Here is a 20,901-nt window from a genome sequence, read left to right on the forward strand (position 1 = left end):
AGGCATGTACCTAGGCCACAGACATTATTTCCAAGAAGGTAGCCTGAAGAATGGAGTAAAATTGAGGTAACAAGAGATGATATTCTAGATCTACTGGGGAAATAAAAAACCCAGTAAGTGCTCAGGAGATGTCAAAGAACCAGGAAGTTACAGGCCAGTAAATTTAATGTCTGTCCCAGTCAAATTATGTGAGACAGTATGCTGAAGTAGACAGAACACTGTGAGTTTAAGTTCAGGGGTGGCCAAACTCATTTAAAGTAAGAGCCACATAGAATAAACGTCAGATGTTTGAGAGAAGGAAGGAAGGAAAATAGATGGAAGGGGGAAGGAGATATAAAGAAAGCAACTTTAACTTTAAATGCATTCTCCAAGCCACCAGTTGGCTTGGCTTGGAGAAGTGATTTAAAGAGAGAGATCATGCCGATGAATTAGTGGCGGCTTTAAGAGCCACACAGTATGTTTGAAAGAGCCACATCTGTGACTCCTGAGTCGCAGCTTGGTCACACCTGTTCTAGTTCTTTGCCTGGACTGATACATTCAAACATTTCCTTCCAAGCCTCAAAGTCCAAAAAATCTTTGAATGTCTTGAGGGCTACAGCCACAGTTATCATTTTAGTACTATTACTGTCAGCATCACTGGTTTCTTCTTCATTGCTATTTTCATATTCTTCTTCACTAGATTCTTCATCATCATCATCATCATCATCACCACCATTTCCTTGGTGATTCTCAATTCTGTGAACAATGCACATTACGTTACCAGAGGTATATTCTTCTGTATCATGCACACCTCATCAGTTATCATTATCACTGCTCACCTATAGCATCTTTAAGACTAACAAATTTTATTGTGGCATAAGCCTTTGAGAAACACAGCTCTCTTTGTCATATGAGAGAGCTGTGTTTCTTGAAAGCTTATGCCATAATAAAATTTGTTAGTCTTAAAGATGCTACGGGACTCTTTACTATTTTGCTCCTCCAGGGATTGTTATGCAGCTGCACATACTATTCAATGGACAAGGAAGTGGAACTCTCGGGAGGTGAGGAACTCTCAGAAAGGTTCAGGAGCTGTGCTCTGTGAGCTCCCATTGAATCTGAGGCCTGGATATAACTGTTCCAATAAATTGGCAGCAGCTATTACGTGTTGGGGAGACTCATCCAAGACAGCCATCCTGATCTTCATTGGAACTTTAGCAGTTCACCCTCTTCAAGTTCTATCGTGGTCTTGGAAAAGACCTGATAACTAGTATTTGGGTTCCTAACTTGAAGATTACAGGTTGATGCTGACTGTCTGGGAAAGCCTCAGCATATCTAGATATATCCAAGTGGGCAGCTGTGTTGGTCTGAAGCAGTTGAAAAAAGCAGGAGTCAAGGTCGACCTATAAGACCAACCAATTTTTATTTAGAACATAAGCTTTCGTGTGCTCTTAAGCATACTTCATCAGTCTGATGAAGTGTGCTTAAGAGCACACGAAAGCTTACGTTCTAAATAAAAACTGGTTGGTCTTAAAAGTGGACCTTGACTCCTGCTTATATCTAGGCATAGGAAGGGGCTGACTTTTCCAGTCAGATGAAAACAAGGTTAAATCAGGACCGGCATGTCTATTCCATGCTGCTGATCTGAAAGTGCTTCTGTCTTTAGTGTCAAAAATGAGTTGCATGCCAGAAGCCCAGTTGACAAGTGCCTGATCATACTTATCATTAACCATGTATCTCCCATTTCCATGGTGGCTGTTATAGTCACCAGCACATACAGATGGATGAGGGTAGGCTGATTGAGGTTTGTAAACACAGAACCATGTACTTCTTCAACTTTAACTATGGTCAATATCAGCTTCACATTTTCAATGTTGCTTCGGGCATGACACTGTGCCATAGGCATGATGATATGTGATTTTCATTATCAAGATGAGTTTCTTTAATAAGAGCTATTTCACCTGCCAGTAAGATTCACAAGTATTGGCATTTATACCCTCAATACTCATTTGGCAGATTCAAATGCAGTCTCCTATACCCTTTGTCAAGTAGTCCTGAGAAGGACTGTTTGATTGGTTGATTGTTTCTATGAGTGTAGCCAGGAGATCCTACAATTGTCTGGCTGCCAGAAATTCTAGCTCTTTAGTGTTATCCAGGATGCACAAGGTGAGGAGCTAGAATTGCAATGGGATATTTTACACCCATCCCAGCAAGAGACTTGGGAGATGCAGACATAATATTTAATTTATAACCTGCCCTCCTCGCCAAAGCAGGCTCATACACACCAACCCTTTTTTAGAGCAGTGACCCTTTTTTAGTTCTTGCCAGATTAAGGCAGGAAAAATAGGCTGCAATCCTAAAAACACTTTCCTAGGGTTAAGCCTAATTGAATAGAATGGGGCTTATTTATGAGATCTACTTGGGCTTGTTCCATTTCCCTTAAAAAAAACAACAGCCTCTAATGAGTTTGCGCTTATTTCCACATCCACTATCATCAAGTGATTTGTACAAAACCTCAGACCGACCTCAAAGACCAGCAGTAGTTTTTTTGTTTGCTCCCATGGCAGGAGTTTTACAGCCGCAGCTTGCTCATTCCATCACCATACTATAGCTTCTAGAATATTTTAAAAAACAAAACAGTGTGGTGGAGGTCACAGAAAACAGGGCAGGGTGTCGGTAATGGAATGTGGTTGTGCAAAACTTTTCAACTTTTGAAAAATCAGAGCACTGCCAGTCAGGTTTTTGTTAGTGTTCCATCTCTAGTTCTACCAATTCAAAATTAAAAAAGAGTTCATGGGGCAAAGGGGAGGGGGAAGGTGAGAGAGGAAGAGACAGGGGTAGTGGTAATGGAGCAGGGGTTTGAACAAACTTTTGTTTTTTTAAAAAAAATAGAGGCAGTGCTAATCTGTTAACGCTCCATCACAAATTCTTTTAATTTTTTTTTTTAAGTTTCACGGGGCAAAAGGGAGGGGGAAGAAGAGGGACAGGGTGAGAGGTAACGAGGTATGATTTTGAACAAATTCTTAATTTCTAAATTCTTGGGAGCCAGTTTGGTGTAGTGGTTAAGTGTGCGGACTCTTATCTGGGAGAACCGTGCTTGATTCCCCACTCCTCTACTTGCACCTGCTGGAATGGCGTTGAGTCAGCCTTAGCTCTGGCAGAGATTGCCCTTAAAACGGCAGCTGCTGTGAGAGCCCTCTCAGCCCCACCCACCTCACAGGGTTTCTGTTGTGGGGGGAGAAGACATAGGCAGGGGTGGCCAATGGCAGCTCTCCAGATGTTTTTTGCCTACAACTCCCATCAGCCCCATCCAGCATGGCCGATGGCTGGGGCTGATGGGAGTTACAGGCAAAAAATATCTGAAGAGCTACCGTTGGCCACCCTTTACATAGGAGATTGTAAGCCACTCTGAGTCTCTGATTCAGGGAGAAGGGCGGGGTATAAATCTGCAATTCTTCTTAATCTTTTGGAAAATTAGAAAAACATCCATTGGGTTTCCATTAGCACTGTGTTGCTAGTTCTTTCGTTATAAAAAGGTAGGGGAGCGTGGAGAGGAGGGAGAAGGTGGGAGAGGAAGGGGAGCATGGATTGGGAGTGTAGGTTAGATGTCAGCTTGGATGGGTTATCAATTGACTGCTGGAAAAAAAACCCCTGAATGGTGCATTACACATATGGAGTGAAGTGGACTCAGAATCAGTTTGAAAAAACATTGGTGCAAAAGTACTCCACCCCAAAGAAATGGAGAAAAATGCCATGAAAAGCTAAAGCAACCATTATAGGGAGCAAAACACAGGTGTAGAAGAAAAAAACTGGGGCTGAAACCAACAAAAACCACATATGAGGAAATGGCCCATTATTGCAGGGGATGGCAGTGGGTGGAACCTGGAGAGGGTTGCTCAGTAGTGATGCGATGCCATCATCTCAGCTTCCAAGGAAACTGATCTTTGGTTTGCCATTGTCTTCCCCCAAGTTGGGTACTCATTTTACTGACCTTGGAAGGATGGAAGGCTGAGTCAACCTTGAGCTGGCTACCTGAACCCAGCTTCCACTGGGATCAAACTCAGGTTGTGAGCAGAGAGCTCAGACTGCAGTGCTGCAGCTTTACCACTCTGCACCACAGGGCTGCTTGGGATGACTCTAGACATGTTTATTTGTGAAAACAGAAGAGCAAGGATCTCTGCCCATCAAGATGGATTTATAATTTGAATAATTCATTTGGGATAAGGTCTGCTCCAGGGGCATTCCCTGAGCAGAGGTAATGGATTTGAGGCTACCTCAGACAAGTCAGGAAGAGGGCCACTGGATTCAGGTATCTCAGAAGTAAAACGTTTGCTTGGAGTAGCAACAGGTTTTTAAAATACGACTCCCAGACTCTTGGATGAATAAGGAAGGGGATGCTGTCACACATCTGAATGCCTATATTAATAATTGCCCCAAATGCGGAGTTGTTATTGGAGGGTTTTTTTGGGGGGGGGGGGCGGTGTTGTATTCTACATGAAGTTTCAATGCACCACACTCTTCCCCCTTTTATACTTACCCAAAGACAGAAAGCAAGGGTCACATCTGACACAGACAATCTCAGTCAGGCCCACTGAAGCCAACAGTCTTACATGAGCATAGAACAAAGTTTGAGTTCAGTGGCACCTTTAAGAAAAAAGTTTTATTCTAGGTATAAGCAGAATAAAAGCAAAGTTCATGCATGCTTCTTTGGCTACACATGAAAGCTTATACCCAGAATTAAAACTTGTTGGTCTTAAAGGTGCCACTTGACCCAAACTTTGTTCTATTGCTTCAGAGCAAAACAGCTACCCACCTGCATTTAAACTAGCATAGTTCTTAATGGATGGGGAGCAGGATCTTCAGAATTTCCATAGAACTAAAAATTCCAAATCACAACCTTGGTTTAGAACCCCAAACAAAAGAATATTTTTCCTTTCCAAAAGGATTTGTACCATCCAAAGGAAAGTTATGACACTTTGAAGAATCATTCATTTGCTTCTCTACATATTGATACTGTAGGCCTGTGCTTTAAAATAAGTGATATTTAAAAGTGTACCATAACTGTGTAGAGAAAATGAATGCTGCTTGAACATTTATCCAGCTCCTACCCCTACCTCAGTGGGCTGAGGTGAAGGCAAGACAGTGAAAACCTTGAAAGAATTGTAAGCATGAACAGTGGCTTTTAAATGTGATTTTTAAAAATCTTTTTATTAATGAACAATGATATGGAGGCCCACAGAGCCTTCCATTAGTGTCTGTAACATTCTGCCTGCACAGAATAAGTCACCATCTACAGGCAGAAAATGCTCAAGGGCAGCTGCAGACATGTAACACCATCTATCCCACTGCCAGTGATTACTGATGCCTTTCTATTGGCTTTCTGTAACATTACAAACGGAAACTCCAGTCCCTTTAAACAGGATTGCGAAGAACAAAACAAAAAATCTCAAGGTAGTCCTTGAACAGAACATAACTTTAGACCATCAGTCTGAGCAGAGTAGGTAACACCACTAGAATCACTTGTTTGACACTGGGATGTAGTTCCTCTTAAGCCGAAGGATACCCCTATATCCGTTGCAGTTTACAGTCCAGGGCAACCTTCCTGGGCTTGATACCCTTCAGCATTTTCTTCCACGTCTCAAAGTCTAGTGACTCCCCGAAGTTTTCAAGGGCGAGCTCCACAAGTACCACCCTATCACCACGTTCATAATCCTCACCCTCTTCATCTTCACAGTAACTTCCTTCACATTGCTCGTCGCTTTCATCTTTATCAGATTTCCCGTCTGATTCATCGTCAGATTTCTCCTCAGCTTCCTCATAATCTTCTATCTCTCCTTGGTGGTCTGTCTTGACTCTGAGAATAGAAAAAAGATGCGCTTATTTACAAAAGGGAATAGAGAATCAGCAAAGGCATAGCAGAGGAGCTGTAATTAAGTGTAGGAAAAGGAAGCATAAAAGGCCTAAAATAAATGGGATGGAGAAGTTGGGGGGAGGGGATCACTGAGAAAGGAAACAGAAATTGTGTCCTGCAAACAGGAACCAGCAACAAAATGTCTTGCAGTAACTTGCTTCTCATCACCTCCATAATCCACACCTCATCCTGTTGTTTCTAAATGGGGCTGAATTTAAGAGGCACATGAGGACCCAAATGAACATGATCTAAATTGTTGCTAGTTCCTGCTTGTGCATTCACTATATTCTGCCTTTGAGGTATTCTGGGCAACCTACCAAAAAAAAAATACCACTGGAAAGCATCAAGAACATGGGTTCGCCTCCCCTCAAAGGGAATAAACCTGACAAAGGAAACAACTGCCTCCAGGAGAAGGGCTGACCAGTGTCAGGCCTGATGTTAACTCCTGGAACCACATCAGTTCTTTTGGTTCCTGGTCCCTGAAGGGTGGCAGGAGAGGAGATTGCCTCTGGAGTCCTGGTGGTAGAAAGTGCCATCAAAGACACAGCTGACTTATGGTGCCCCCTCAAGATTTTCAAGACAAGAGACTAACCAAGGTGATTTGTCATTGTCTGCTTAGCAATCCTGGTATTCCTTGGAGGTCTCCAATCTAAAAACTAGCCAGGGCCAACCTTGTTTAATTTCCAAGACCTGTTGAGATCAGGCTAGCTGGGGCTATTCAGTCCTAGCAGCTCTTAAGTCTTGATGGTGGACATACTGCCAACTGAACAAAGGCTGAAACCACACTGCTGGTATTGCCCACTGACACTCACAAGCAAAGCGCTCTTTTCCCACACTGTGAACAGCCATGGAGGAACTGGCAGGGTTGCTGGGCCACCCATTTCCCTGTACCTTGAAGATAAAATTATACACTCTTTGAACAAATCCAGCAATCTATATTGCTGGATTTGAGAACTGAGGCTCAGACATGAAGTTTTGGAGGGCTAAGTTTGCCCCACAGGTCCCAGTTGCCTCTCTCCATTCTATAGACTGTTGTTCTCTAAGTACTGACACTATGACAGCCTGCCAGTTCTGGAAGAAAACAGCAAAGGTGCACTGCTGTGTGTAAAACAGAAGCTGGGGAATACAGGATGGAGAAAAGGAGAAGAGATTGGATTTATACCCTGCCCTTCACTTGGAGCCTCAGAGTGGCTCACGATCTCCTTCCCTTCGCCCCCCCACAACAAACACCCTGTGAGGTAGGTGGGGTTGAGAGAGCTCTGAGAAAACTGCTCTTGAGAAAAACAGCTCTTTCGAGAACTGTGAATGACCCCCAAGGTCACACCAGCAGCTGCATGTGGAGGAGTGGGGAATCAAACCTGGTTCTCCCAGATTAGAATCCGTGCACTTAACCACTACAACAAACTGGCTCTCCTGAGAAGCCTCCTCAGATGAGGAAGAGGTAGTTGAGGCAGGCCCAAACACACCACCAGAGAAGATCCTCAGCCCAAGGCTAGTGTACTGCTGCTGCAGCCTTTTAGGGTAGCCATCACCTTAGTCAACTGAGCCTTCAGAACACTGGAGAAGCTGGGGTAGGAGGAATACGCAGGCCAGGCACCACAGTGCTCAGCTGGCAGCTCAGCAACATTCAATACTGGCTAATGAGGATGAGTCCTTGCAGGGTCCAGAGTAGGGAGACTGTAGTCAGTTGGGTATTCTGGCGTGCTGTAACGATTGGCAACAGTGGTAGAGTGACTCAGCACAGAGTGAGGATCAACGGTGGGTTATAAGCAACAGCAGAGTCAGGATAGCATGACTGTTATCTGCTGACCTGCACCCTGTTGTGTGTTGGCTGTCTTGTTCCTGTGACTATTGCATCTGCCTCCTCCTTCTGAAATGTGAACTGTGCCTAGACTCTAGATCAGGGGTGGCCATGTGTGGTTCTTTCACACACATTGTATAGCTCTCAAAGGCCCCACATTTCTCTCTCTAAATCACTCTCCAAGCCCAACCAGCTAGTGGCTTGGAGAATGCACTAAGTTCCTTCCTTCCTCCCTCAAACATCTGATGTTTCATGATTTGCAGCTCTCAAGTTAAGCAAGTTTGGCCACCACTGCTCTAGATCCTGTAACGGCCCTTTTGGAATTTACTACTTTGATACACTGATTAAACTTGGATTGGATTTGAAGTGTGGTTCTGCTTTTCGTTGGACAAACATCCTCGCTAAAGTCTTCTGTGTAATGTCTGTGTGGCTGTTGATTTAGCACCCAACAGGAACAGGACGTAACCCCTGCTCCCAGCGCCATGTTGGATTGCTGAGGGCCCTGTTTGCCTCACAATACAGGAGACAAGGGGCAAAAGGAAGAGGTAAGATGGACAATGGATGAATGTGAGTTGCAGTGAGGTTCCATTTCTTTTGGGAATGAGGAGAAAAGGGTTAAAGCTGAGAGTTTTATGGAAGGGAAAGGTTTTGAAAGGGCAGCTAAGAAAGATGCTCCAACTTACTGCTTCATCAGCTCCTTAAGGCCCTGCATGGAAAAAAAACCTGATGTAAATCATACGGTATTTGAGCAACTGAGTTAGCTTGCCAGTATTAATGTCAACACTAAATGAATTAATGTATCATCAGTGACTTAAAGTAACTGCAAACAATGATTTTCTTTTTAAAAACCCACAAATGTTCTAACCACCATGATGGCTTGTAATAAAATTCTGTATCATCCTATTTATGGTTTGAAAGCTTACAGCCCTAGGGGTCATGTTATATCCAGGAGCTAATTGCAAGTACTATTACATCAGTTCCCATCATAGTATCTTGGTTAAGCATTCCTAAACCTTCTTTCCCTAGTGTCCAAAAACATCACCATGCCAGACCCAAGGGATTCCACCTGATGAGTTCTACATACACCACTCTTGAAACGCCCAGTCTTTCACAGTAACTGCTAGACAAAGCACACCCCACCTTCAGAAAGGCAACATGATCCGCTGCTTCCAGTGCGGCTTTGACCTTGGCAATGGTCTCCGTACGCGAAGACACCTCTGCGTTTAGAGAGATAAAGGAATCCTCCATTTCCTCAATGTTCTTCTCCATCATATTCTCTACCATCTGCTTAATGGCCTGTTCTTTCTTGTGCAAGATCTGGTGGAGAGCTTCAAACCCTTCGGCAATGTAACCCAGGAGGTCTTCAGTGCATTTCTGCAAATAGTGGAATATTCAAACTTGCAAAAAGCTAGAATTATTATTGAGGGGAAAGTACAGAAGTATAACAATGAGAATTGTTTAAAAGCATAGTGTCTTGACATATAACGGAAGAGCCCTGCTTGATCAGACTAATGGTTTATCTAGTCCAGTAGCATCCTGTTTCACACATAAGAACATAAAAGAAGGCATGTTGGATCAGGCCAATGGCCCATCCAGTCCAACACTGTGTCACACAATGGCCAAAAAAGCCCAGGTGCCATCAGGAGGTCCTTCAGTGGGGCCAGGACTACCAGAAGACCTCCCACTGAGCCTCCCAAGCACCAAGAATACAGAACATCACTGCCCCAAACAGAGTTCCAAAAATACACTGGCTAATAGCTGCTTATGAACCTCTACTCCATATGTTTATCCAATCCCCTCTTAAAGCTGTCTATGCGTGTAGCTGCCACCACCTCCTGTGGCAGTGAATTCCATATGTTAATCACCCTTTGGGTGAAGTACTTCCTTGTATCAGTTCTAACCCAACTGCTCAGCAATTTCATCGAATGTCCATGAGTTCTCGTATTGTGAGAAAGGGAGAAAAGTACTTCTTTCTCTACCTTCTCTATCCCATGCATAATCTTGTAAACCTCAGTGATGTCACCCCTCAGTCAACATTTCTCCAAGCTAAAGAAACACAAGCGCTTTAACCTTTCTTCATAGGGAAAGTGTTCCAACCCTTTAATCATTCTAGCTGCCCTTTTTTCAATTTTATAGTATCTTTTTTGAGGTGCAGTGACCAGAACTGTACACAGTACTCCAAATGTGGCCACACCATCGATTTATAAAGGGGCATTATGATACTGACTGGGTTTTCAATTCCCTTCTAATAATTCCCAACATGGCATTGGCCTTTTTTATTGCAGTTGCAATAATGTCTTGACATTTTACAGCAGCCGTAAGTCTTCAACACCAGCCTTGAGACCTCCTCTGTCAGCTCAGGCTGGGCAGCTGGTATGCCAACAGAATTCCAGTTCTGTTTTGCATATCGAGAATTAAACACCCTCAAACCATAAGAGCCAGGACAGGACAGAATCCCAACAGTCTACAGTGCCAACACCTCCTTGCATGCCAGGCTAATACTGACGCACCACTGAACACCCCACCCAGGGGAGAGGCAGCTGAAAGAGGTTAACTCCTCTCCTGCCCCCCCCAACTAAATCTCAGTGATATGTGTCAGCCCTCTGGCACAGAATTATATCCTGAACAGTGGTTGTTTCGCCTGTAATTGACCTAGCATTTAAAAGCACAATATTATAGGCCACTTGGATATTGATATGGTCAATAGCATCACTCTGGCTGGAGAAATACTCCAAAGAAGAAGTGCAGATTTATACCCTGCCCTTCTCTCTGAATCAGAGACTCAGAGTGGCTTACAATCTCCCATATTTTCTCCCCCAACAGACACCCTTGTGAGGTAGGTGGGGCTGAGAGGGCTCTCACAGCAGCTGCCCTTTCAAGGACAATCTCTGCCAGAGCTAACCCAAGGCCATTCCAGCAGGTGCAAGTGGAGGAGTGAGGAATCAAACCTGGTTCTCCCAGATGAGAGTCCATGCACTTAACCACTACACCAAACTGGCTCTTCAAAGAGGGCACACCAAAGGGGGCACAGCCTGCCAAAGTCTGCTTTCCCTTCCCCTTCCCTGTTCTTCTGCCGCCACCTTATCACCCCCTACCAGTTTGGTGTAGTGGTTAAGAGTGACAGGACTCTAATCTGGAGCACCAGGTTTGATTCCCCACTCCTCTACATGCAACCAGCTGGGTGACCTTGGGTCAGCCACAGTTGTCTCAGAGCTGTTCTCTCAAGAGCAGTTCCCTCAGCCCTATCTACCTCACAGGATGTCTATCGTGGGGAGATGAAGGGAAGGAGGTTGTGTAAGCCACTCCAAGACCGCTTTGGGTAGTGAAGAGCAGGGTCAGTGTTCTCTCTAAGCTGCAGAGTCTTGTGAGCAAAAATTCTGCTTTGCGAGCTACTGGCATTAAAGCTGTAAGCTACTGGATAAATTATTATGCTCCGGGGCAATTTTTCCTGAGCTAAGACAAAAATCTGTAAACCGGAGGTTAAAAATCTGTGAGCTAGCTCACACTAAGTTAGCTTAAAGAGAACACTGAGCAGGGTATAAATTAGCTCTTCGTCTTCTACTCTATCCCTGCTCCATTTTGCTCCCCCAAACATATCTCCAGCCAGCAAGAAAACAAGGACAAACATTGACACAAGTATTGAAGACCAGAGGCCAGCTGTCACCGGGATCTGGACAGGACAAGCAAGTCCAGGGACCAGCTCCCACCTAGTTATGGACAAAACATACACCTGGTATGAAACAAGACAACAGAATGCTACACCCACCTCTTTTGTACAAAAACGGGAGCCCAAGCTCAGCTTTCTTCAACCAGCTTGGCTCGACATACATACACTCCATGTAGAAAATAATTTTCAGTGTAATCCACAATTTACAACTTCTGTGTGCTAATAAGCAGCTCAGATAGCAAACCATCCTATGCACAACACAACTACTGTCCAAAGAACCATGCAACATTTAAACTGTAGTCCAACGAATGATAAAAGAACTGGTCCAATTTCGTTTCAGGCGTATCCTTCTTCAAGGGACCATCTTTTGTACTCATAGGTTCAGCAGAGTTGAAGTGCCATAATTCATTTCCTGGCTTTCCAAATACTTTTTTAAAAAAAATTATCTCTGGAACGCCACTGCCAGTCACAATCCTTCAGCATTTGGAACGCTATCTGTATCACTGAACAGAAATTGTAAATTGTGGATTATACTGAAAATTATTTTCTACATGGAGTGTATGTGTTGTTTTTCTCCAGTTTTGTTTACCTCCGTGGTCCTGATCTCCACTGACATGGCTCCACATGAAGGCAGCAGCATTTTTTTGCTTTCCACTTTAGCTCAGGACATATCTACAGCTTTAAAATATTGTCAGTTCTCCAGACTAAGAGCCACAGAGCAAGAGCACTTTGGCCTTTGGCTCATGCCAGGGACTTATGCCTCAGCCTGAGCTAGGTTTGCCAAGCCTCCTGTCATGCTCCACTGCCCAAATGAAGCAGAGAAAACTGAATAAACAAACAAAAAGGATGTTTTAGCATCACTTCTAAGTGCGCCTCAGAAGTGATAAAGGGTTTTACTATGGAGTTTCCAGAGATTCCTCCATTCACCTGATGAAGAGAGCTGTTTCTCGAAAGCTAATGCTACAATAAAATTTGTTAAGTCTTAAAAGGTGCTACTGGACTCTTTACTATTTTGCAGCAACAGACTAATACGGCTAACTCTCTGGACCTATGGCCTGTGGCACAGAGAGCAATAAGCAGAGATAGTTACTAGTAGGTTCACACAAACACATATGGCAGCCAATCTCACTCAGCAAATAACCGTGTTTGTTGCATCTTTATGGAAGCACACAAACTGTTGTCCTCGGTGCAAAATTTCAAGGTGCATGATTGTTCCACAGAAGTAGATCTCACTATCCAAGCAGAGGTATGGAACAATCCCAATAAGTTTTTAATATATTGATTTCCTGCAATTTCCTCCCAAGAGTGCCGAAGGAAAAGAAGCAAGAACCTCCCTGGGAAGATCATCCCTTTTTACTGCCCTTTGACCCCAAAACTCTCCCTCTCCTTTTACCTTCAGAGCCCCAATTTCCTTCAGCTGATCAGTTTTATCCTTAGTTGTTTCCTCCAGTTGCTTCTCCAGATGTTTCAGGTATGCTTTCAATTTTCCCTGTACAGCAGAGAAACCAACATAGTTGTCAGAAACCTCCACTTTTCAATCCAGAATTTATACCCCACCCTTCACTCAGAGTCTATTTCCTTTCCTCTCCTCACAACAGACACCCTGTGATGTAAGTGGGTCTGAGAGAATGGCTCTTGAAAGAATAGCTCAGCTGAGATCTTGTGGCTGACCCGAGGTCACCAGCAGCTGCATGTGGAAGAGTAGGGAATCAAACCTGGTTCTCCCAGTTTGGAGTCCGCCACTCTTAACCACTACACCAAACTGGTGTTCGGGGTCTTTTAAAAATGTTATGAACAAGAAAGCCTGTAGGATTCTCCAAACGTGAGCCATAAGATTACACTCTAGATTCAAACCTCTTACTTTATTTGAAATCCATATCCTGCCTTATATGAGTAAAGGCAACAAAGAGTAAGAGTAAGTAAGAGTAAAGGCAAAGTAAGAGTAAAGGCAACAAAAACCTACAAGAGCAGGAAAAAAACTTTGTTCCATTTGTAAGTAAAAAAGCAGTGCTTGGGTTAAAATAAAAATGTGACAAAATAGTCCACCCTCAGTCCAATAGCATCTGAAATAAAACTGCTTTGCACAACTTCCTAAATGCAGTGTGTGGAGGGAGACCCCCCCCTTACTTCTGGTGGGCTAGTCCAAAGCACTGGTCCTGCCACAGTAGAAGTCTACAACCTAACTACGGCTCTATGGACAACCTAGAGCAGCCAATCCGCAGGTGGGGCCAGGGGATCCCCCCGTTTGGAGGCCCTCCCCCAGTTTCAGGGTCACCAGAAAGTGGGAGGTGAGGAAGGACAAGGTCTGCTGGGCAATCCATTATTCCCTGTGGAGACAAATCCCTATAGGGTATAATGGAAAATTGATCCATGGGTATCTGTGGCTCTGTTTTTTGAGGTAGAGGCACCAAATTTTCAGCATAGCATCCAGTGCCTCTCCTCAACGCCCCCCTCCCCAAGTTTCAAAAATATTGGACCAGGGGGTCCAATTCTATGAGCCCTAAATAAGGTGCCTCTATCCTTCATTATTTCTAGTGGAGGGAAGGCATTTAAAAGGAGTGTGTCCCTTTAAATGTGATGACTAGGAACTCCCTTTGGAGTTCAATTGTGCTTGTCACACCCACGCTCCTGACTGCACCTCCAAAGTCCCCAGATACTTCTTGAGTTGGACCTTGCAGCCCTAGAAGAGGATACCACCAGGAGAAGATTTGTAGCTAGCAGGTGGAAAGATACCAGGAATTGAAATGTTGATGATCATAAGCACTCTAAAGAGTTGTAGGAAAGCACTAGTCGTTTCTGACTCTGGGGTGACGCTGCTTTCACGTTTTCATGGCAGACTTTTTATGGGTTGGTTTGCAATTGCCTTCCCCAGTCATTTACGCTTTCCCCCCAGCAAGCTCATTTTACCGACCTCGGAAGGATGGAAGGCTGAGTCAACCTCGAGCCAGCTACCTGAAAACCCAGCTTCCATTGGGGATCCAACTCAGGTCGTGAGCAGAGCAGAGCAGAGCTTAGGACTGCAGTGCTGCAGCTTTAACACTCTGTGCCACTGGGCTCTAAAGAGCTGTAAAGGTACCTTAAATTAGACGAGAAGGGGGAAAGGTTATCCTCTACACACAGGGTATAGCTTTGTCTCAAAAGCAATTCTGGAGGGCTTCAAAAGCTCGCACAACGCAGCAGTGATAGCAGTTTAAATACGGTTTTGGTTTCGAAACTGGCTTTGGTTTCGAAAGTGTACCGAGCCCAGCGCCCTGACACAAGAGGGCTAATCAGTTCAAGGGGCGGGGTTTACGCGTACCGCATTCCTAGAAGCCCGGCAAAGCCGCGATCGCAAATGGGAAGAAGTGCTGTTGAGCGGCAGGGAGGGGTTCGGGTTTGCGAATATTATCTCAGCAAGCGGCACATTTAAAATACACATAGCATAGACTAAGCAAACGCAGAAAGCATGCCGTTTGTTTTGAGGTGTGCAATTGTGTACGTTTCTTGGCAAATAAGTATTTGTGAGTTTCCTGCATTGTGCAGGGGGTTGGCCTAGATGACTCTGGAGGTCCCTTCCAACTCTGTGATTATATGAATTTTGTCACAGCGCTGCTTTTTTTTTAAAGCGACAAATCCGCAACATTTTGTGAAAGACAGCGAAACGTGAACAGCCAAAGGCTAGGGGAGCCCATAAACTCCGTAACCGCTTTAAAGGCTGCCTCCACATATTGTCGCCACCGAAACTGCGATTTTTGCGAGGGGACCACACCGGAGAGGTGTTCCTTAATTGCTCCCGAAAACCGCTGTTTTCAAGGGTGGCCCCAACGGCGGCTATCTGTAAAGGGAAAGCCGTCGTTTCAAAGGATAGAGGAAAGGACAAGGACGAGAAGTTCTTGGAAAGCAGCCACCCCCCCATTTCCCGCTCACCCCCCTCTCCCGGCTCCCACCTGAGCCAAGTGCACGGCGTTCTTGGTGGGCAAGAAGTCGTGGCCGCGGTGCTGGGGCAGGTCCCGGCAGATGACGCAGAGGGGCGCCTCGTCCTGGGTGCAGAAGAGCTTGAGCGGCTCGTCGTGGGCCTCGCAGAAATGCCACTGCCCCAAGGCGGCGCTCCCCGGCGGCAGCGGCTCCTCCTGGTCCCCTCTCCAGCGGCCGACCTTCTTGGCCAGGCTGCCCAGGGCCCTGTTGCGCTTCAGCTCCCGCAGCTGGAAGGGGTCGCGACACTCGGGGCACGTCCCCTCCTCCTGGCCGGCGGGGACGGCGCTGCGCAGGCAAGCCAGGCAGAAGTTGTGGCCGCAGCCCAGCATGTGGGGCTCCTGGAAGAAGGCCAGGCAGATGGGGCACACCAGATCCTCCGCCAGGCTGGAGGCCATCAGGGCGCGGCTGCCGGAGAGAAAGCAGCTGGGTGGAGGAGCGCTTGTGGCTAAGAACGTCTCCAAGTCGGCGCAGCTCTGCCCACAAGCTATGAGCCAGCTCGGCTTTTCTTCCCAGGGGAAACCGGCCCTCTCTAGTAGCTAATACTACAAACACAATTAATTTTCTCCAAGAACGCCCAGAATCAAGTCGCTTTCTCGAGCCCGGTTTTGTTTAAAAAACGAATGGCTCCGCCCCTGCTCGCTCCGCTAGCCTACCATGGAGGCGCTCGCTGCCCTCGCGATATTTAATAGGAGTGGTTGGTGGGCAGGGATGCGGAAATTTCCTAGTGTGCGCTTAGGGTTGCTAACCGCAGGTGTGGGCAGAGGTTCCCCGGTTTGGAGTTCCTCTCCTCTCCCTTCAGGGTCCTCAGAAAGGGAGGGAGGGAAATGTCTGCTGGGAACTATTATTCCCTATGGAGACTTATCCCCAAAGGAAATAATTGAGAATTTATCTGGGGCTCTGGGAGGGGGCTGTTTTCTGAGGTAGAGGCACCAAATTTTCAGTATAGCATCCTGCGCCTCTCCCCAAAATACCCCCCAAGTTTCAAAAATTTTGGACCAGGGGTCCAATTCTATGAGCCCCAAAAGAAGGTGACTCTATCCATTATTTCCTATGGAAGGAAGGTATTTAAAAAGGTATGCAGTCCTTTTCAATGTGATGGCCAGACCTCCCTTTGGAGTTCAAATTATGCTTGTCACACCCTTGCTCCTGGCTCTGCCCCCAAAGTCCCCAGATATTTTTTGAATTGGACTTGGCAACCCTATGTGTGCTTGGTAAAATTAGATATGAAACAAAATGTAATGCCCCATCTTTCTTCCCAATAGGCACCCTAAGTATTACAATGGGTAGCCGTGTTAGTCTCTTTGTGGCAGTCAAAAAGAGCAAGAACATAAAAGAAGCCATAGAACAGAGTCAAGTGGCACCTTTAAGACCAACAAAATATTCAGAATGTAATAAAAAAAGCTTACATTCTGAATAAAACTTTGTTGGTCTTAAAGGTGCCACGACTCCTACTTTGTTCTTCTGCTGCAGACCAACACAGCTGCCCACTTTGAACTATAAAAGAAGCCATGTTGGATCATGCCAATGACCCACCCAGTCCAACACTGTGTCGCACAGAGGCCAAAAAAACCAGGTGCCACCAGGAGGTCCATCAGTGGGGCCAGAAAACTAGAAGCCCTCCCAAGAATCCAGCAGCGCCTTAGACTAACAAAATTCGAGAAATATCTGGGGACTTTTGGAGTGGAGCCAGGAGCAAGGTTGTGGCAAGCACAATTGAACTCCAAAGGGAGTTCTGGCCATCACATTTAAAGGGACTGCACACCTTTTAAATGCCTTCTCTCCATTGGAAATAATGGATAAGGGCATCTTTTGGGGCTCATAAGATTGGACCCCTTGGTCCCATCTTTTTGAAATGTGGAGGGGCTTTTGAGGAGAGGAATCAGATACTATGCTGCAAATTTGGTGCCTCTGCCTCAAAACACGCCCCCAAGCCCCAAATACCTGCAGATCAATTCTCCATTATACCCTATGGGAATCAGTCTCCATAGGGAATAATAGAGTGCCCAGCAGACATTTCCCTCCCCCCCTCCCCTGCTTTCTAATGACCCTGAAACTGGGGAGGGAGAGTTGTTTTAAAGCAATAGTGCCAATATACCACAGCCAGCCAGGCTGGATTAACAATTAGGCCAAGTAGGCACTGCCCTATCGTCCCCCACGCCTTTAGGGGCCCTGGGCTGGATCCCACCCCCCAGTTTGCAGCTCTTCCAGCCTGCATGCACAGCCAGCAACTGAGGTGCTCTTTGCCCAACTTGCCTGGTGTGGCTGCTGCTGGCATCATTGCCAAGTTTGCCTCTCTCTGCCTTTCCCCTGCAGTTTTGTCAAAGGGGCTTTTGGAAAAGTGGAGGTCACAGGTGGTGGGACAAGAGCTCCAACTCTGAGATAATTTGTGAGGGGGCCCCTGAGCTTTTGACTGCCTAAGGGCCTCCACAGGGTTTAATCTGGCACTGACAGCCAGTTTGAATCAGTGTAAGTCCACCAGTTAAGATTGGTCTAAATGCTATATATTAGTGAGCAAGCAAGCTTGCAGATTCGCCAAAGTGGAAAGTTTTATGCAAAGTTAAGTTAAAACTATTTGAGGGGTCAAAAATACCTGCTGGGTTGTACAAGGAATCTCTGGCCCTCTTTGGGAAAATATAAATGCCAGGTGTAATTTAAATCCCACTCAAACTCTAATCACAGTGTACAAGATCCCTTTTAAGGCTGATGGCAAAACACAGCAGTCTTTTTGTTAGGAAATGTGCATATGATGTACGTACTTGGTCTATCATAAAGTACACACCCCGGGCCTCAGAAACAGGCCAGCAGTTTTATTCAAGTTAATCATAACATTACCAGAGAATGAGTACTCTGTTGCCCCCTCTGGTCTATCAACCAACTGCACCTTAATCTACTCCATATGTTGTAGGGGAGATCAGCTCTTCAACCCAGCAGTAACCTTTGATGCAATCAGAGATCTTGCTTGTTCCTTGAACAGTTTAGGGCCAGTCCTAGATGCTGCTGAAAACTGTGAGGGTGAGTACAGCCACTGTGTTCAGCAAGACTGAAATCTTCCTTCAGCCTTCAGGGCCTGTGGCTCAGTGGCAGAGCATCTTCTTGGCAGGCAGAAGGTCCCAAGTTCAATCCTCACACATTCCTGTCTGGGAATAGAAATTGTGGGAAGCGGCTCTTCTGGTGGGTGCTTGAGAAAGGGCTTGTTTGGCGGCAGGTCTGCAATAATGGAACAACTTCTTCAGTAGGGGTCGCTTTGTGGAAAAATAGGTGGTGGAGCTCATCCAGGGATTGTAAGGCAGCTTCACCTACTATTCAATGGACAGGGTGGGGAGGAAGAGGGGGAACCCTCAGAAAGGTTCAGGAGCTGTGCTCCTGTGAGCTCCTGCTGAATCCGAGGCCTGCTCTTCAGGAAGGTGTACCTGGGCCCCTCCATGTCAATCTTCAGGAAGCAGTTGAGGATAGTTTTATTTAGGACTGCAGACAGTTTGATGATTTAGCTTTTATTATTGGCCGTCTTAATTGGAGATTTTTTTAAACCATGACTTTGATGGGTTTTTATAACTGTTGGTTTGTTGTGGAGTTTTTCTTTTAAAATACTGTTTTATTTTATACTGTGAGCCGCCTTGAGTTCCACAAGGCAACTAATAAAGGCAACTACTAAAAGTTTTAAACTATGTAAATAAATCCCCAGTATATCTAGTTAAAAGGATAAGGTAGGACATTGGTCTCCAAGCTTTTTAAGCCCTTGGGCACATTTGGAATTCTGACATTGTGTAGTGGGCGGAGCCACAGAATGGCTGCCACAGGAGGTGGAGCCAGCCACAAAATGTCTGAGACAGTTTATCATCAGTCACACAGTAAATATTTTTGTGTTGTGTGGCAGCAACTAACAAAGCAACAGTTTAAAAAATCTGCATAGCCAGTCAGAAACCTTGCTGGGCAAAAGCCCCACCCAGCCCCGCCCACATTCCAAAAACACTTGAAGGGCACCAAGAAAGGTGTTGGTGGACTCTATGGCACCTATGGGCATCACGTTGGGGAGCCCTGAGGTAGGAGATTGGGTTGCCAGCCTCCAGGTGAGGCCTGAAAATCTCCCAGAACTACAACTGATCTCCAGATGGCAGAGATCCATTCACCTGGAGAAAATGACTGCTTTGAAGGGAGGGCTCTATTTATTTATTACCTTTAATTTATATCCTGCCCTCTCCACAAGCGGACTCAGGGCAGCTAGCAGTCCAAATTTCAGACAATAAATACAAATTAAACAAGCAAACTTCAACAATAAACACTATTAAAACATTTTAAAACCATTTTACGGTGCTGTTAAATAACTACCTAAGCCATTAATGCCCCGCTGAAGTCCCTCCCCTCCCCCAACCCCCCCCCCCCCCCGCTTTACCTCCAAAATCTCCAGGTATTTTCAGACCCTAGTAGGAAAGATCTCTGCCTGAGACTCTGGAGAGAAGAAGAAGAAGACTGTAGATTTATACCCTGCCCTTCTCTCTGAATTAGAGTCTCAGAATAGTTTACAATCTCCTTTATCTTCTTCCCCCACAACAGAGCTCTCCCAGAAGCTGCCCTTTCAAGGACAACTGCTGCGAGAGCTATGGCTTACCCAAGGCCATTCCATCAGCTGCAAGTGGAGGAGTGGGGAATCAAACCCGGTAAAGTCCACACACTTAACCACTACACCAAACTGGCTCTGCCAATCTAAGTAGGCTGTACTGAGCTTGATGGACCAAGGGGTTGATTCAGTATAAGGCAGTTTCATGCATGCTGCTGACCTTTCCCCCAGCCTAAGTGGCTTTTCCATCAAGGGAGGTCTCCTTAGGCTGGAAGAAGTGGTCTGGCTTTCTAAGCAGAGTGACTGGATCTGCTCCAGTGTGCTGAGCCTGATGTGCCTTGGGCTTGATCCAGCAGGGGTCTTATGAAGATAACTGCAAGTCACCTCCGATTGCAGGTGAATGCCAGATGTTCTGTAATCCAGGCAAACATCTGGAGAGAAGTTGTCCACATTCCCTATAAGAAGGGAGCTTCTCTTGCCCTCTTCTTGTTTCTAACAAAGGACATATTTAAGGCATTTACTTCCTTTATAGTTCTTCTTTCCCATTGACACTCCCGTGCATTCACTTGGTGATGTGTGGGACAGGAAGCCCTAACCTGGATGTCCCAGGCTACCCCCATCTTGTCAGGTCTCGGAAGCTAAGCAGCAGGGTGGGAGACCACTGAGGAAGTTCAAGGTTGCTATGCAGAAGCAGACAATGATAAATTGTAAACGGCTCTGAGACTCTAATCCAGAGAGACAGGCAGGGTATAAATCTGTGGTCTTCTTCTTCTTCTAAATAACTTCTAAATGTGTCTTGGCTTGAAAACTCTACAAGGTTGCTATAAATCAGCTGTGACTTGACAGCGCTTTCCACCACCATGGAAGAGGGAATGGTTACTCTGCATCTTCATAATAATAATAATAATAATAAATTTTATTTCTATCCCGCCCTCCCCACCTCAGCAGGCTCAGGGCGGCTAACAACATTTTATAAAAACATACAATAATAATAATAAAACCTTTAAGTTTAACAATATAAAACATCAACAATAAAC

At 45.5% G+C, this 20,901-nt stretch overlaps 1 protein-coding gene across 1 annotated transcript; it reads right to left on the bottom strand.

Annotated features, from left to right (window-relative positions):
* Positions 1–5,156: 5,156 nt before the first annotated feature.
* Positions 5,157–15,966, bottom strand: LOC132572281 (nuclear factor 7, brain-like). The gene is made up of 5 exons (XM_060239172.1): positions 15,282–15,966; positions 12,749–12,844; positions 8,829–9,062; positions 8,372–8,394; positions 5,157–5,830 (listed from the first exon to the last, which is right to left on the bottom strand). Exons 1-5 carry the CDS (start codon positions 15,702–15,704, stop codon positions 5,542–5,544), a joined length of 1,065 nt encoding a protein of 354 aa, XP_060095155.1. The 5' UTR covers positions 15,705–15,966; the 3' UTR covers positions 5,157–5,541.
* Positions 15,967–20,901: the final 4,935 nt, after the last annotated feature.

Source organism: Heteronotia binoei, chromosome 5 (genome assembly GCF_032191835.1).
Source record: "Heteronotia binoei isolate CCM8104 ecotype False Entrance Well chromosome 5, APGP_CSIRO_Hbin_v1, whole genome shotgun sequence".
NCBI lineage: Eukaryota > Metazoa > Chordata > Lepidosauria > Squamata > Gekkonidae > Heteronotia > Heteronotia binoei.

What these genes read in the sequence shown, in the direction of transcription:
- LOC132572281 (XM_060239172.1), bottom strand. Translation starts at nt 15,704, where the DNA reads ATGGCCTCCAGCCTGGCGGAGGATCTGGTGTGCCCCATCTGCCTGGCC. An exon ending in ATCATGTTGCCTTTCTGAAG is followed by an intron (nt 8,395 to 8,828) that starts GTGGGGTGTGCT and finishes TTTTCCATGCAG; the next exon opens with GGCCTTAAGGAGCTGATGAA. An exon ending in CTTAAGGAGCTGATGAAGCA is followed by an intron (nt 5,831 to 8,371) that starts GTAAGTTGGAGC and finishes TTCTATTCTCAG; the next exon opens with AGTCAAGACAGACCACCAAG.